Genomic DNA, 15943 nt, shown 5'->3' with positions numbered 1-15943 from the left:
TTACTAGAACACTTTTGATATGAATTTTGATCTAGAAACAAGTGATTATTTGGATTTGTAATCAATGGAACTAGAAAGATATTATTTAGAGTTATATTTTTTTTCTTCATATTACAGGAAAAGATGATACAGGTTAATGATATTTTTTTTAAAAATAAGTTTTTCAAGTTTATCATATAATAACTAGTTATTTTTGAAAAAAATATAAAAATTTAAAAACTCATAATTTGATTCCTTAACTTGAACCAAACAGTCACAAAGGAAATCTATGAACAGTTCATTCCGTTTCCTGAACACAGCCAAATGATTAGGCTAAAACGGCCACTAAAAAAATAAATAAAGGAAAAAAATTAAATCGTGTGCGTTCTCTCCCTCCTCTCTTCTCCGGTTCGCCATTACACACCTACAAACAGAACTCTAAAACCCAGTTACCTACGGCCACCCATGACTGGACGAGTGACAACCCACACCACCCACCCCTCGCCGGCATCTCTCACCAGTCGTGTGTTGCCACCCGTCACTGCTGTTTACTGAGAAAACTCTAAAATCCCTAAAACTCAATTTGTTGTTCGCCTATTCGCACTTCGCAAGGCCACTACTGGCTGCTACTGCTGCCGTGAACCAGTGAATCGTGAAGTCAAGGCCACCAGGCCCATAAACGCCGACGGCCCACCTCCAAACCAACCCACCTTCAATTCCATATGTATAGTTGATGAACATGAGTTAAAAATCAAAACTTTCCTAATTTACCCCTTTGTTTCTCCCTTCATTTTTTTTTGTTATTTTTTTATTTTGATTTTATAATTAAATTAAATTTATTAATACAGAGTTAATTAAGTAAGAAAATAAAAAAAAAAAAATTCAAACTGAAATTAATAAAATAAAGATAAAAAATTTTCATAAAATTTATTTCATATATTGGTGCCCTGAAGCGTTTGAAGTGTGGATCCGCCCAATGAAGTAGGAATTGTTGGTCGGAGGCAATTCAAATCTGAGAAATCCCAATTTTCCCCAACATGCGGTTAACGGTTTGTTTTCTCTCTCTCTATGATATTAGTACTTGTATAGGACAATTCTCCATATCCTGGATTTTCTCGAGGAAACTTTTTCAATTTACAGTTTCTTGACTATGCGTTCTGTTTTTATTGTATGGAAATTTGATGTGAAAAACCCTAATTTTAGCTAGCTATTGTTTTCGGATTCAAAGAAATTGGTTCTATTGGCAGGAGTAGTTGTGAGAAGATAAGGGACTGTGGGGATTAATTTATGCATTCATAATTTGAGTGAAATAATTGGATAATCATATAGGAAAAAGAAATGCGATTCGATATTAGTTATTCTTTAATTTAATTAAGTCTTTTATGATCTGTTCTTGAATTTTTAAATTTTTTACTGTGTGTTATGGATTTATAATTTGATATTTTGTGTTCTATCAGTCTGCAGAGAGGAATGGGGTTGGAAATGTATTCAACAAGTTGATAAAGCAATTGGGCAATCCTGTGGAGTTTAGACTTCCTGATTGGATAAATAAACGCCAGACGGCTCCTTATGTTTTTATCAAACGCAGTACCCCTTCAAACTTGTGATTTTCATGCTTTGTTATTTCTGCATTTGTATTACTGGGAAAATTCTCCAAGGGGAGTTGATGCAATTCTCATTCTTTGACAAGGGATTTGTGCTTAAGATTAAACAAATTGCTATATGCTAAATTTAATGGTTGGGCATCTTGATTTACATGTAGTTAGCCAAGATAGTTCAAGAGCTTTATACAAATCACTAATGCATTGTTTGGATAACAATTTAAGAGGGAAAGGAATGAAAGGTATTGAAAGGATTTTTGTGCATTTATTTCTAATAAACAAAATTTTTCCAAAGCTTGAAAGATTTGGAAGGAAAATCATGAGTCTTTCTCACTCCTTTATGACTTATGAGCTTGTATACATTGTTGTAAGTAATGTCTCACTTGATTTCTAGAGTATTATAAAGATGTATATAATTTACAAGTAAAATAGACTTTTGTCAAGTTAATAAACCAACACTGTTGAGTTTTTCCCATGTTATTCATTAATATTCCTTTAAATCCCTACTCCTCCCCACTTGTTATCCAAACAAACAAATTTTCACCCCTCTCAATCCCTCCATCCAAACGTGTAAATAAAAGCTTGTATGTTTTATTTCCTTGAGTTGAAGGATGACTATAGGTCGTTTATATTTGTTTCATTTAAAATCCATGCTTGTTTTTCTGATTTCTTTCTTACACATTCACATACTTCGAGTTTTACTTTCTTCATTTCCGTGTATTTATCTTAACAAATCCAGATATATACGTTACTAAGAAGCTTAAGAGGCGTCATGAGGATGATGGCATCTTTTGCTCGTGCAATCAGTCTCCAGGATCTAATACTTCCTGTGGTAGAGACTGCCACTGTGGGTAAGTATCCTTTGTTGTTGCTTTCTTTGTGTTGGATGAGCGCTAGAGAATGGAGATACAATTATATGGCCTCTTCATGTTCAGGCCTGTTTTTAGGTTTTATAATTCATTTTGATGAACATAGATATTTGTCTTTATGTGTGTATTGTGATGGCTTCTTGCTGTAGGGCCGACTACTAGATTTTCTACCTTAGCTGTAATCTTTGATATTTAGATCTCAGATTGTTATCTTTATGCTCTATAGGCTTTTTGAATCATAATACTGTTTAGCATATACTCTTAATAGCTGCTGAAAGGAACCAGGCAATAGTTTTTATTAAGCTTTGGAAATTTTGCAAGCATTAATTGCTGCTAACCATATTGTCGCTTAATAGCTGTTATTTGTCATATGGATACTATAGAATATAGATAGAAGTTATATGAATTTCTCTACACTTATTGTATGTATCATAGATAAATTTTGGATTGGGTTCTCCTTTGGAAAAATGGCAGAAGTGTTCTTATGATCAACATAATTGAAGTTTGGTATTTGATTTACCTTGTTAAATGCTTTTTCTTTAGTGATGATGATTAAGCATATGAAGTAGTGTTTTCATGTGGTTTTCATATTTGTTAATTGTCCAACTGTCTTTTTTAGTGCTAGGGTTTGGAAAATTTACCTGTATTCTTAGTTGCTAATCTACTGAGAAATTTATTAGTTTGTCTGTATCGACATTTGTAGGCTGCCATAAGCCGCTTGGAGCCAAGCTTGAGTGTACTTCATGTTTAGCTTGGTTCAAGCTCAAGAGACTTAAATGTGAGCTCGTTTGGTTAGCGGCTTGAATCAACCTCGCTTTGCTCAAGCGTGCATTATATAATTATGAAAATTCTTTTTGGCTACCTTAGTCGTTGCCAACCTCTTAGCTAGAAGCTTAAAGGGCCAACTATTTCTCTTTATGAGCAATAAACTAAGTTGTTTTCCATAGTAGTTCTTTAATCGATGATTGAACCATGAAAGGGACGACAACTCTTAGCCCTCACTTTTATTAATGACATTGTATAATAGCAATACTCATGGGTTTGCTTTACTACCATAAACAACACAATGATAAGTAGGGTGACGACAAAAGATGCTGATTGTGGTGGTTCATTGATGGCTTTGCGACGTGTTGCATAGACAACGAAAAAAAAGAAAAAGATGTGCGTTTTTGAAATGTAAGTTAGGGTTTTAGAATCTTTTAAGATAAAGTCACATCATGGCTGTGAGGAAGAGAGGGGTGTGGGGGTTGTTTGCAGTGGTGTACCTATAGATATGTAGTGTTTTCTCCTTTTGATCAAATTGAGTGTTCTTGGTTAGAGTTCAGATGTTTTTTATAATCACAAAACAAGTTAGACTATAACTAAGCCCCAATTTATAGGAAGTATAGATAATAGCCATAAAAAACTTCAAGCCTATTATGAGCTTTCAGCCTTGCCTATGCTGGCTTGACTCATTAAAATATGTCTGCCTCACTGTCACCCTTTTATGTTGCATTACTTGCTTGATCTTGATTCTTGAATCGATATCTTGAGATGTGAGTTTGTCATAGACAGTTACACACAAGGATGCAAAATGTAAAAAACACGACCACACTTGTGGTATCTTTTTTAAATTATAGTTTCTTTTATGTACAACATAAGTAATTGTTTTGTTCTTTTTGCCTGAACAATAGATTTATTGACATACGGATTCATTGACATATGCTGCTGTGTAAAGTGAGAACTTGTGTATAACTATCAGTAATGTGCTGCACAGTTATGATAACATCTGACTCTTTTGATTCACTGTTCTTTGGATAAACTTAATTGTCTTTGAGCTCGGCTTGTTTTGATCGCATAAGATATGTTTGATTATTTAACTCATTTGTCTTCTGTAGGATGCTACTTTCTTCCTGTTCATCAAACTGTAAATGTGGAACTGGTTGTGTTAACAAACCATTTCAGCAGCGTCCTGTGAAAAAGATGAAACTAGTGCAGGTATATCCTTTCGTTGCAAATTTTTTGCTAATAACAACCTCTAAGTCCCATTTGACATCAAATAATTAATTTCAGTAATGGTGATAGCTCTATTCTAATAATGTGATGCTTTTCAATATAGTTTTTGTTTATTTGATGGAAGGGAACCATATGAAGAAAAGGAGGTTTTAGAGTTGGACAAACATCCCATGGATGTCCTACATGGGGCTTTCCATGCAAAATATCATAAAAATTACTTCTAGCCTCATACTACCATTATACCTGGTTAGGACGCTTCGGAAACATGCAGTTAGGTTTTGTGTGAGCATTGTATATATTTTTGAAAATGGCACTAAGATGGGAAAATATAATAAATTTAGGAAACATTCTGCGTTTTTGAGTTTTTAATTCTTATAACACATGTGACACAACACACATATGCTCAAAATAAATCATTATGGACTTCATTTTGCTTGTGATTGTATTAATATCTATATGTTCAACATCCCATTGTATAAAAAGGTCGCTTTTGTATACTTGCTTGAGGATGCTTGTGATTAGGGTTTTAATTGGCTATTCCATTTTATCATCATTTATTCTGATTGAGTGTACTCATAAAGCGAATTTTTGAATTGTGCATACATGTTGCTTGTAGACTGAAAAATGTGGATCAGGAATTGTGGCTGATGAAGATATTAAGCGAGGGGAATTTGTCATAGAATATGTAGGAGAAGGTGCTTACACGTGCGTTTCTTGTTATGTTAGCATTTCATCATTTTGTGTAACTTGCTGAAGAACCTTTGTCAGTGATGCAGTTATTGATGATAAAACTTGCGAAGAGAGGTTATGGAAAATGAAGCATAGTGGTGAAACAAATTTTTATCTCTGTGAGGTCAACCGGGATATGGTTATTGACGCCACAGAAAAGGGGAACAAATCCAGATATATCAATCACAGTTGCTGTCCCAACACGGAAATGCAGAAATGGTTGTCTTAAGATCCTCGAACCAATTTGTAAAAGCAATCTATGTTTCTGGAACTGACGTGGACCTTTTTCGTTAGGAGCGTGGATGGAGAAACAAGGATTGGTATATTTGCCACACGTGACATCAAAAAGGGCGAGCATCTGACATATGATTACCAGTACGTATTGAATGACTGTCCCATCTTGCATTTGCTATGTGTGCCAATATAATTCTGTTTATGTCGTTAGGACAATGATAAGGTAAGCCAAGCTAATGAATTTAGCAGGTTTGTTCAATTTGGTGCAGATCAAGATTGTCATTGTGGTGCTTCTGGCTGTAGACGCAAACTTGGTGTCAAACCTAATAAGAAGATGCCTTCATCTGATGCTGCGTTGAAACTTGTCGCACGCCAGGTAGCAGAATCATCTTCCAAAGTGAAAGCAATATTATTGCGAAAAAATGTACGTTTTGATGGTCTGTTTCTTGTTAAGTGGTTTTGATTTATGAAGAGGGATATACTTTTTCTATTTAATTTCAGATTGCTCGTGCTAGGATAGTGGGGTGTAGAACCTTGGCCTACATCTAGAATTTGTTGAAACCAACTTCTTTCATTTAATGTTGATGTACTTCTGAAGTGATAACATATAACGAACTGTGCTTATGGTCTGCCGATATTTGAGCTGTAACCTTGATAAGTTAAGTCTAGAGACTAAGACTTGGTAGTTAGGATTTTGGGAGGTAAATCTTGCTGTGTGATGATGCAGCTATTTCAAATTTCTGGTTGAGGTTCAGTTTACAGAAGCTTTTACATGGTCCAATATTCTTTTAATCTTGTTTGCAATGATTCTTACTTCTCCATGGCAGAGATTCGAGTGCTCTGCCTTATTCTTAGGATCCATTTGGTTCAATGGCTGGTATGAGGTATGGGTTTCAATACCTTTCCTGTGGGTTTGAGTTTATGAGATAGTTGATACCTAGAAATTAGAATCCATACTCAATACTTAGTGTTTGGTTTTGATCATTAAATTCAAAACCTTCTGTTTTGGAGGGAAATGTAAAGAAAAAAGAAAAGGACATTGGCTTTCTTCTCCAACAGTTGGCCATTCAGACTGAGGTTCCTATTTATGTTCAGTTGTCTTTTATGTCTGTTGATCATTGTCAAGAGCATTAATATTGCATGTCGGTTGCACCTTGATAGGCAGATCTAGCCCCAAAAATTCATCCCCATTTATCTTCTAAATTTGTAATGGGTATAATGCGCTTAAAATACAACATCTGACATTAATTTTGATTGATATTCCTTCGCTTGAAAAGTAAGCTGGTGATTTGAACAAAAAAGCAGTGTATTATAGGTGGCATCCAAAGGGCATTTTTGCTGTTCTAATTGTAGAGACTATCGACGATCTATTGGCTGAGCGATGGGCTTTTTCACTTGGAACAAGTCATGTCAGTTTTATTGTTCTATTTAAACAATTGAGTATTAATAATCTGATTCCAAGGGTAAGGGTTAGAGATGGGGAAGGGTCCAAGACCCTACCTGGACCCTATTAAACCCTACCCTTTTTTAAGGGTAAGGGTCTTTTTTTTTTTGGACCCTAAGGGTCTGGGTTCGGGTAGACACGAACCTGGCCCTTGGACCCTTTTTATATTTTATATTTTTATTTTGGTTTTTTTTTGGGTTGGAGAGCATATTTAGGGTTTGATCATTTTTTTAATACTACTGCACTGCCTTGTATGTGCCTCTTATTCCCTCTTTTTCCCATCTCTCTCCTCTTATAGTGTTGTAATGCTATAATGCTCTGTAAAAGATTAGGCAGATGAGGATTGAGGAGTATCCTTTAATTTTGCTACTGTCGTGAAATACTTCCAGTTTTAGGGTATATTTGTTCATTTATTTTTTCTCTTTGAAATGATACGCACAACTAGTAGTTAATACGAGAATTGATGATGTCGCTGGCTCTTCAGCCATCTCTGAAGCTGGTTCATGACTTGTAATGATTGCTACTCTTGTACTTTTTGAGATTCTATGAGTTTGTTTATGTGTATTAGGCTCGGAAATTGCGTCACTCGATCTCAAAAAACTTAATTTTCGCTGTACAATTTGCTAATATTTTGCAGGTTTTTATTGCTAATATTTTGGCTGTACAGTTTATTTCTAAGTTTGGTTTTGAAATTATTATTGATTTAGAATGTTTTAAGTAATTTTCTATGGATTTTAGGAACCTAGACTAATAAAGGTTTAGATTAGGGTCCAATTAGGGTCTATTTTTTAGACCCTAATCTCACTCACGAAATACTTTTATAAATTTTTAGGGTATGGGTCTATACCCTGAGGGTCCATGTCCAAACCCTAAGGGTTTGGTTCAGGGTCTAATTTTTTGGATCCTTAATATTAGGGTCCGGGTAGGGTTTAGACCCGGCCGAGACCCTTAATGCCCATCCCTAGTGAGGGTTTAGGTCTCGCCCCTAAGGTATGGGAAACCCATATTATATCTGTTTTCAGGGGGTTTCAGGATGAACCCCACTTGTTTAGATTTTGAAAATTAATAAAACCAAACGATTATAGGATGTGACAAGGGTGAGGTTTTAAGTCACCCTTAAGATATGGGAAACCCATATTATATGGGTTTTCAGGATGAATCCCACTTGTTTAGATTTTGTAAAAATTATAAAACTAAACTATAATAGGATGTATTAGCTAAAAATTTTTAAATTTGATTTCCTTGAAATTTTGTTTTGAGCGGGAAAAGTAGTTAATTGTAATTGGCGGGAGAAATTGTTAAATCAATTGTTTGTTGGATTTTCTATTAGTTTGTTGAGCTCGATTTATTTTCTTTTGATTTCTGTAGCTTCTATTGATTTATAAATACAAGTCTCGTGCCTCTAGTAAGAATAATGCAAGCACTTATATTTCCTCTACGTTCTGTATTTATTTCCTTCTTTCCCTGATCTTCTGCTTCTTTCTTGCTTCGTTTGCCATTGCACTCTTTTGTCTTTAGCAAGCTCTCATTGAGCAACTGCTAACAAAAATATTAAGTACGGGTTTGGAATCTAGCTAACCATACATGATACCCGAATTCAATGAAGCTAATGCACCCTAGACATTTGAGTTTCATAAAGAACTTGTAACTTTACTATGAACCATGTTGCTGCATTTGATGCGCTAATAATACTTCACAATATTTTGTTACATCATGTAAGATGTTGTTCCTCATGACTAAGATTCGAGTGCTCTGCATCAACTTAGACTTTGATTCACATTAAACTCTAAGCATAATGCAACTAGTGTGTTAACTCCCGGGATGAACAAGCAACTTCTCTTATTGAACTTGCAGAAAGAAACAGATAAAGTAAACTAAAGTTATGAATTATAAAAGAAAATTGATGAGTGAGAGTAGTATGACTACCATTTTTCTTTTAGAAAGAGTTGAAAGTTGAAACAATTAAGATGAAGTACTTGCATGGATATCTGTACAATTAAATTCAAGCCGATTGTATCTTGTCACGGATCAGGGCTTGTAGATTTGAAGTTGGCTGGACACTCATTTTTCTTGCAATTCCTACTATGTACAAAGTTTAAATGCCTAAGGGTAAGTACCGTTAGAAAATCATTAGATTAACTTTACTATCTCAGTCAAAATGTTGAACTTTTAGGGAAGATCATTGTAGATAGAATGGGTTGTCGAAATGCGGATGCTTAGATGGATGAGGGGTCATACTTTGAAGGTTAGAATTCAAAACAAAGACATAAGAAAAGTGTGCTCAAAGTTTAAATGCCTAAGGATAATTTCCATTAGACAATCATTAGATCGACTTTACTATATCAGTCAAAATGTTGAGCTTTTAGGGAAGATCATTGTAGAAAGAATGGGTTGTCGAAATCCAGATGCTCAGATGGATGAGCAGTCATACTTTGAAGGTTAGAATTCAAAAGAAAGACATAAGAAAGGGTTTAAGTGTGACAGATATTGAGGATGGATGAGAGAGAATTATTTAGGTGATTTTTCCATGTGTAGCGACAGATTCTTGGCGAAACAATAAGGATGATAGAAAATTGGAATTTAGGAGGATTTAAAAGATGGCAAAGAAGAGCAAGATGACCAAGAGGACTTGAGTGAAGAAGGATATAAATAACCGTAATCTACGAGTTGAGAATAAATGGGATCATAGATAATCGGAAGGAAAGAAGGAGGATATTTTTGTGGACGGCCATCGGGATTGAGTTCTGGTTCATGTAGCCGACCTGGTTTAAGGCTTTGGCATTGTTGTTGTTGTGTTCATCTCTTGTGTCTTTCTTTCTTGCCTTTGCTTTTAGTTTTCTGATTGAAAAATGATTTATTGATTTACTAATGGCTACTATAATATGTATATATATATATATATATATATATATATATATATATATATATATATATATAATATATATATATATATTCTTGGTTATCAACTATCAGTCATATATTAATTCTTGTCTAAATTTTGAATAAATTCAAATATTTCTGCGCATATATGTGTGAATTTTTCTAGTGTTGCAATATTTATTATGTTGCACCGCTTTAATAAGTTTTATGGACTAATATTCTGTCTAATTTTTTTTTCCATTTCCCCCCTTTTAAAAGGTTTATCAGAATGGAGGTTCTTATGGAGGTAAGGACATCTAATTTGTCTATATAGTTAGTTTATTATGAGTTCTTTTTTATTTTTACCTTTTAAAGAATCAAGTGTCTATGATAGTTCACAAAGTGTATTTCCCTAATGGTAATCTATTTTGTGAACCGCCACAAATCAAATAGGGAACTCCAGAGATTGCATCGGTGAAGTTGTCAGGTTATTTCGCTATGATAATAGGAGGTACTTGTTGAACCTAAACCCGTTTCCCATTTGAACTGTATGAAGTTTATGAAGTACTTTTGTATATACTTTGCTTAGGGATGACAAAATAGGCGGGTGGATGCTGTATGCTCTCACCATACCCATATCCACCGCCTACCCACTAGTAATGGTGGGTAAAATTTTCATACCCACGCTTATCCATCTAGGTATGCATTCAAACCCATCCTACCCACTATGGACAACTGGGTACACCCATCATGGGTATACACCCACCTTACACGCCTCACATTCACTCTAAGTCCGCATTATATACTCTATAAATCTTTACAAATTTAATTGTACATCTAATTTTGTTTAGAGCATACAATGTAATAAAATCAAATTAATATCCTTATTTTTTTTCCTTAGTTTTTAATAAAAATATATAAAATTGATCTAAATTAGTACATTGAAAACATAGGGCGGGCGGCTAAGGGATGGGGTGGGTGATTATGAGGCTGGGTTGGTAGTTATGGGGGGGTAAGACCTCATACCCACCACCTACCCACTACCCAGGTAGGACTTTTCATACCCATACCCAAACTCACCACTACCCACCAAATTCATCCCATACCCCCCAATTGGGACGGATGCGGTGCGAAACCCGTATAATTATACCCGATTGTCATCCCTACTCTGCTACTCGCTCCGTTCCGTAAAGAAGTTCCCATTTGCCATTTTGGGTGTTCCATTTGTTGTTCTCATAAGGAATCTTTCTATTTATATCACAAATTTTTGACAAAATAATCTTATTCATACTCATTTTAATATTTTAATAATGCTTACGATCTCCACATATCTTCCACTAATATCATTTTAACATTTTTATATTCCGTATGATTCCCACATGTTTCCACTAACTTAATAATAACATTTTTTATTAGTTGTGGTCTCCATAATTTTTCCACTAACTTTTAATATTTTTTAAATGTTTATGGTCCCTATTTATTTTTCATCAAACTTATTGTTCAATAAAATAATATATCCACTATCTAAAATATTCTATTTTTCTTAAATCTCGTGAACATTCCTTGTGGGAACTTTATTAAAGAACAGAGGGAGTATAATTTATGGACCTTATTAAATGTGAAGCTTGGAAATTTGACATGCAAAAGTTTGCTTTCTATCCGAAGAGCAATCCAATTTCCTTCAACACTATTGCCTCTTGAGAACCAATGTATTTGTTACTACAGGTCATTTGGTATTATAAAGCGGTTTGATAACATTACGAAGAAGCACTTGGTGAGGCTCACTTTTCCTGCATAACATTATTTTGTTGAGTTTGCGTTCCTAAAAAAAAGATCTTGACATACGACTATTATATTACAGATCATGTTTGAAGATGGATGTGCTGAATTCATTGACATGTCCAAAGAAGATTGGGAATTTTGTAGCTTTTTTTTGTAGTTCAGGGTGAGTACAAGTTTATTGCTGGCTCATTTAAACAACTTGTGCCTTGCTTCAATGATAACATCATATGTGATGGTTTGTTTAATGCATATCTTTTTAGTTCTGTATCATCATTCTTTTCAAAATTTTCAATCAATCACTTTGCCTATCATTAATAGAAATAATTAATCCTTGAATTTTTGTTTTCCTTTTTTAATACTTTAATATAGTTTAAAAATGCTTTACACTAGTTGAAAGAAACAAATCAAACTTACTTGTTAATGTTTTTATTTGGTATGTATATTCTCTCATTTAATTTTCAAGTAGATCCTCTTTCAATATGGAATTAATAGATTACTAAATACTTTGAGATGCCATGTACCAAGGTCCAAGGTAACACAATGATGCATGTAAATGATCAAATAAGTATGCAATACCGAGTAAAGCATTCCCAAGTGCCACCTAGATGCTTTCATTACTGATTTGAATACTCGCTTTGTGTTAGATCATATGTTCCTTTCTGTTCCTGGGTGGTCAGGCTGATCCAAACTTGTTCATCTGGAGTTAGGCATGAAGGCAACAAGATCTTGTGCCAAAGACATTACTAAATAATTTGCATATTTTTAGTTTCTTGTGGAGAGCAATTACTGGCCTGTGCTGCTTGACCGGTCAAGCACTAGACAGTGCCCAAAACAGTTTGTGAAAAGCATAGCTGGACCAGATACATGTCCCTTAAAAAGAATAGTAGTTCACTAAGAGGAAAATGATGGTTTTTCCTTTGCTAAAAAAAGTGTTCGTTTTATTTTCTCGTCATAATGTCTCTTTCCTCCGAAATTTCCACCTTCTTTGATGTTGCGCCAAAAGAGTCTTGCTGTTGTATGCTGGATGCTTATGATCCTGGTTTTGATAAAGAGCTTCTCCCTTTGCTTGGGTTTTGTTATATAAATTTGGTAGATTCGTGGGAAAATAAGACAAAAAAAAAAACAATGATTCGAAGAAACATTTAGATTAGATGAAAAAAGAGAACGAATTTGTGGATGCAATTAGGGGAAATATTATGGGATCATTGCCAAAAATAAATTAAAGACAGAATATAGAACATTTGAATAGAGTACTAAAATGAAACTGTAGAGAAAAAGTGGATGGGTGCGAGATTCCAATGGTAGAGAGAAAAATGGAGAGAAAAACATTACTTGTAGTTTGCAACTTTGCAATGAGATAGCTAAAAGAGGTACTCTATCCCTAAATAGTTCTCCATCCATTTGATTCGCTCGACTTTATACTTTGTAATTAGAATAGTTGTTATTTTTTAGTTGTCTTTTGGGGGCTTAGGCTATACATATAGAGCCACCCTTGTAATAATGAATTAGCTTTTGATTTGTGATTAATAAAGGAAGTGTCCTTTTTGGGAGTTAGTGGGTAGACTCGAAGTGTCCATACTATCGGTTTCGTTAACGGGTTCGGTTGATCTGTTACAATTAATAAAGGAAGTGTCTTTTGACCCGAGTCATGACAAAGAGGTACTATTTCTATCCCTAAGTAGTATTCCTCCATCCATTTGATTTGCTCGACTTTCCTTGTTTCGCATTCTCTTTTATTCTGCCTCATTTCCATAAAAACATACTTAATCATCTCTCTCTATCTCCTCTCCATGTGATAGTCTTGCCACTCACACTACACTCTTAAAAAGCAACTTCTAGGAGTGGGAGAAAAGTAGAGTGGTGGAGGAAGTACGCCACAGGTAAAAGATGTCTTGATGTGATCAAATGTCATGTAATGAAATGTGCAAGCAGCTGTTTCTGTCTCATCACTGCCATAAACAAACTTTTACTGTTAGCCAAATCCAAGTAGTTGGATCCAGAACTTGATCAAATGTCATGTAATGGTTGAATTTGACCATCAAGGATCCAGAACTTCAATCTTGGTGGTTGAAATCTGCACTTTTTGGTCTGAATGTCATTTTCTTTGATAACCTTTGTGACTTATTTGATCCACTCCTTGTTGAGGCCTTGCTTTGATGCTTCCAGTGTGCAGTTATGTTTCTTTGTCATTTTCTGGTTCCAAATCTGTGCTGGAAGATAAGAATTAAAGGGATGGTGATTGGTTGCTGTTGTGTCTTTAATGTCATTGTCGGATGATTTAGGCAGTTCGTGATGTGTCATCAGTCAAGTATGATATATTGTGCAGATAACCATGTTTTGGATATCGTCCTGTGGGGATAGCGGTAGTTGTGGAGCTCTGAACATAGTGGGTGGTATCGGTGGTAATTTAATTCTAGATTTAATGGTTCTGTAAAATTTATCGATTCATTGTGATGCAGATTTGTTTTAGCAGAACAAGTTTGTGCAGCAAATCTCCTGGGGCAGGGTATGTACCTCAAAACATAGAGTTGTGAGCCATGAACTTTGTGCTGTGAGGCTTGGGTGGAGCGGGAGCAGGGAAAGCTGGAAGAGGAGAAGGGTTCTTGGAGGAAGAGAAGTGCTAATACTCATTTAGTAGGAATTTTTTTTATTTGTATAAAATATAAAAGCTCAGGGTGATTTCAGGTTTTCACTAGAACATAAAGTCATGCTTGTGTTTTGCTTGACTTCAGGTTTACCTTGAAAAGTTTCCCTTTAAACATAGAGCTAATGTGCACGGGGAAGAGTGGGGTTTTGTATGTTTTTTGCCTTGTGTTCTGCTGCCGGTGATACTGGTATGCTTAGACGATCATTGATGGGGTGGAAAACTGGTTTCCTCTTCCCACCACACTTCAAAAGAAATTATGGGAATGATACAGTGGCTTCAAAAGATTCGTTGGACAGATCACAACCTATTTTTTGTTGAAGCTTCTCTCTTTTTCTCTCTTCCCGTCTTTTGTGTTTCGGCTTTGTAGAAAAGGAAAATTTTGACCCAATTCTTTTTTTCCCCTGCAGATGATGACCATGATCCTCAGTTTAAGGGAAAAACTGAACATAATCAAGGGTCAGCATTAGTTTTTTCTTTAACTCTTGTATCAATTGATTGCCCATGTGTTGTCTGTTATCATTCTTTCCCGTTTATAGGAAATAAACTGTTAAGTAACATATGCCCCATAATGGTCACAAAACTCTGTTCATCGATCTATTTGTGTGAATCTTGGAAGTTTTCTCCTTTTCTTGAATCACCATTATCATCATCCTATCCAGTGTATCCCATTAATAGAAAAACTATGAATAGGGTCTGGGGAGGAAAGGACGGCGGCAACTCATACCTATAAAGGAGAGCGCGGCCAAAGGAGTTCCCCGGCTCAAAAAAGATAAAAGACACGTATCTACACGGGAAAAATAAATTAAATGCTTATGAATAAGATAAATAAGTAAAACCACTACAAAATAAAGAAAACAATAATACTAATAATAAAAAGAAATGAGAAAAGTAAGAGGGCAAGAACACTAAAAGGTAATCTAAGAGAAAATTAGTAGTCTAAAACATGGATATGACGTCTTCAACTACTCATATCTCTAATTAGGTCTTCAGAAAGGTTTTAATTCATGCATGTTAATTTTTATTTGCTCATCTCAAGTTCTTTTAGGTCTTCCTCGACTCTTCTTACCCTCTACTATAGAAAGCCTCCTCACAGGGGCGTCGAAAGTCTTTCTCTGTACATGTCTAAACCACCTCGATCTATTCTCGGTCATTTTTCTAGAAATAGGGGCTACCCCTAGTTTGTCCTTAAACTCTTGGTTCCTAATTCGATCTATCAATGTGTGTCCACACATTCACTTTAGCATACGCATTTTTGTAACTTTTATTTATGTTCAAAAATCTTCTTTACAGGCTAACATTCGGTCCCATATAGCAAAGCAGGTCTGATTGTCACTCTGTAGAATTTTCCTTAACTTGCTTGGAAATTTCCTATCACATAGCACCGCGGTGGCTGTTCGCCACTTAAGTCAATCCGCATGTATAAAATGATTTACATCTCCGTCAATCTTTCAAATTCTCTTGAATATCATCCCAAATTCAAAAGGTTTATAAAGTGTGCATTGAGAGGAGAAAACAAAAGGCGTGTTTGACAATTTCGAAAGTGTTGCATTTGCCTGTGAAATGGTTTGCTCTCCCTTATATACTATGTAGCTTAGCATCATCTAGTTTGGAACTATTTTAATACAATGGGGTGTGCGTTATGTCGTCAGAAAAATAGATGGGTTTTTGTGATTCGAATCAAGATAAATTTATACGGATTATGATGGACTATATGATAATATTTTGTAATAGTTGCAGATGATGTATTCGACTCGAATTTCCATCTAGTTGGGAATGTAGATGAGAATTGTTTAATGACATTAAT

The 15943-nt window shown here is 35.0% G+C and overlaps 1 protein-coding gene across 8 annotated transcripts; it reads left to right on the top strand.

The window, feature by feature from the left end:
- Nucleotides 1-355: 355 nt before the first annotated feature.
- On the top strand, nucleotides 356-14773 carry LOC130805336 (histone-lysine N-methyltransferase ASHH3-like). Of its 8 annotated transcripts, none has more exons than XM_057670084.1 (14): nucleotides 356-1028; nucleotides 1437-1566; nucleotides 1742-1822; nucleotides 2320-2431; nucleotides 4327-4426; nucleotides 5061-5139; nucleotides 5221-5392; nucleotides 5468-5548; nucleotides 5657-5831; nucleotides 9990-10017; nucleotides 10164-10221; nucleotides 11436-11484; nucleotides 11572-11655; nucleotides 14547-14773. In XM_057670084.1, exons 1-13 carry the CDS (start codon nucleotides 1017-1019, stop codon nucleotides 11647-11649), a joined length of 1155 nt encoding a protein of 384 aa, XP_057526067.1. In that variant the 5' UTR covers nucleotides 356-1016; the 3' UTR covers nucleotides 11650-11655; nucleotides 14547-14773. The 8 variants fall into 8 exon arrangements, with proteins under 8 accessions (XP_057526067.1, XP_057526066.1, XP_057526068.1 ...); XM_057670083.1 differs by having other exon boundaries at nucleotides 13952-14773; XM_057670085.1 differs by lacking the exon at nucleotides 14547-14773 and adding an exon at nucleotides 12137-12639.
- Nucleotides 14774-15943: the final 1170 nt, after the last annotated feature.

The sequence above is a fragment of the Amaranthus tricolor genome, chromosome 2, assembly GCF_026212465.1.
Source record: "Amaranthus tricolor cultivar Red isolate AtriRed21 chromosome 2, ASM2621246v1, whole genome shotgun sequence".
Classification (NCBI taxonomy): Eukaryota; Viridiplantae; Streptophyta; class Magnoliopsida; order Caryophyllales; family Amaranthaceae; genus Amaranthus; species Amaranthus tricolor.
The sequence above is the reverse complement of the archived record's forward strand: the minus strand, read 5'-3'. Positions and strand labels throughout refer to the sequence as shown.

Excerpts from the sequence above, each read along its gene's own strand:
- LOC130805336 (XM_057670084.1), top strand. Across the intron at positions 5,140-5,220 it reads CATAGAATATGTAGGAGAAG|TTATTGATGATAAAACTTGC; the intron begins GTGCTTACACGT and ends TCAGTGATGCAG. Across the intron at positions 5,832-9,989 it reads CAATATTATTGCGAAAAAAT|GTTTATCAGAATGGAGGTTC; the intron begins GTACGTTTTGAT and ends CCCTTTTAAAAG.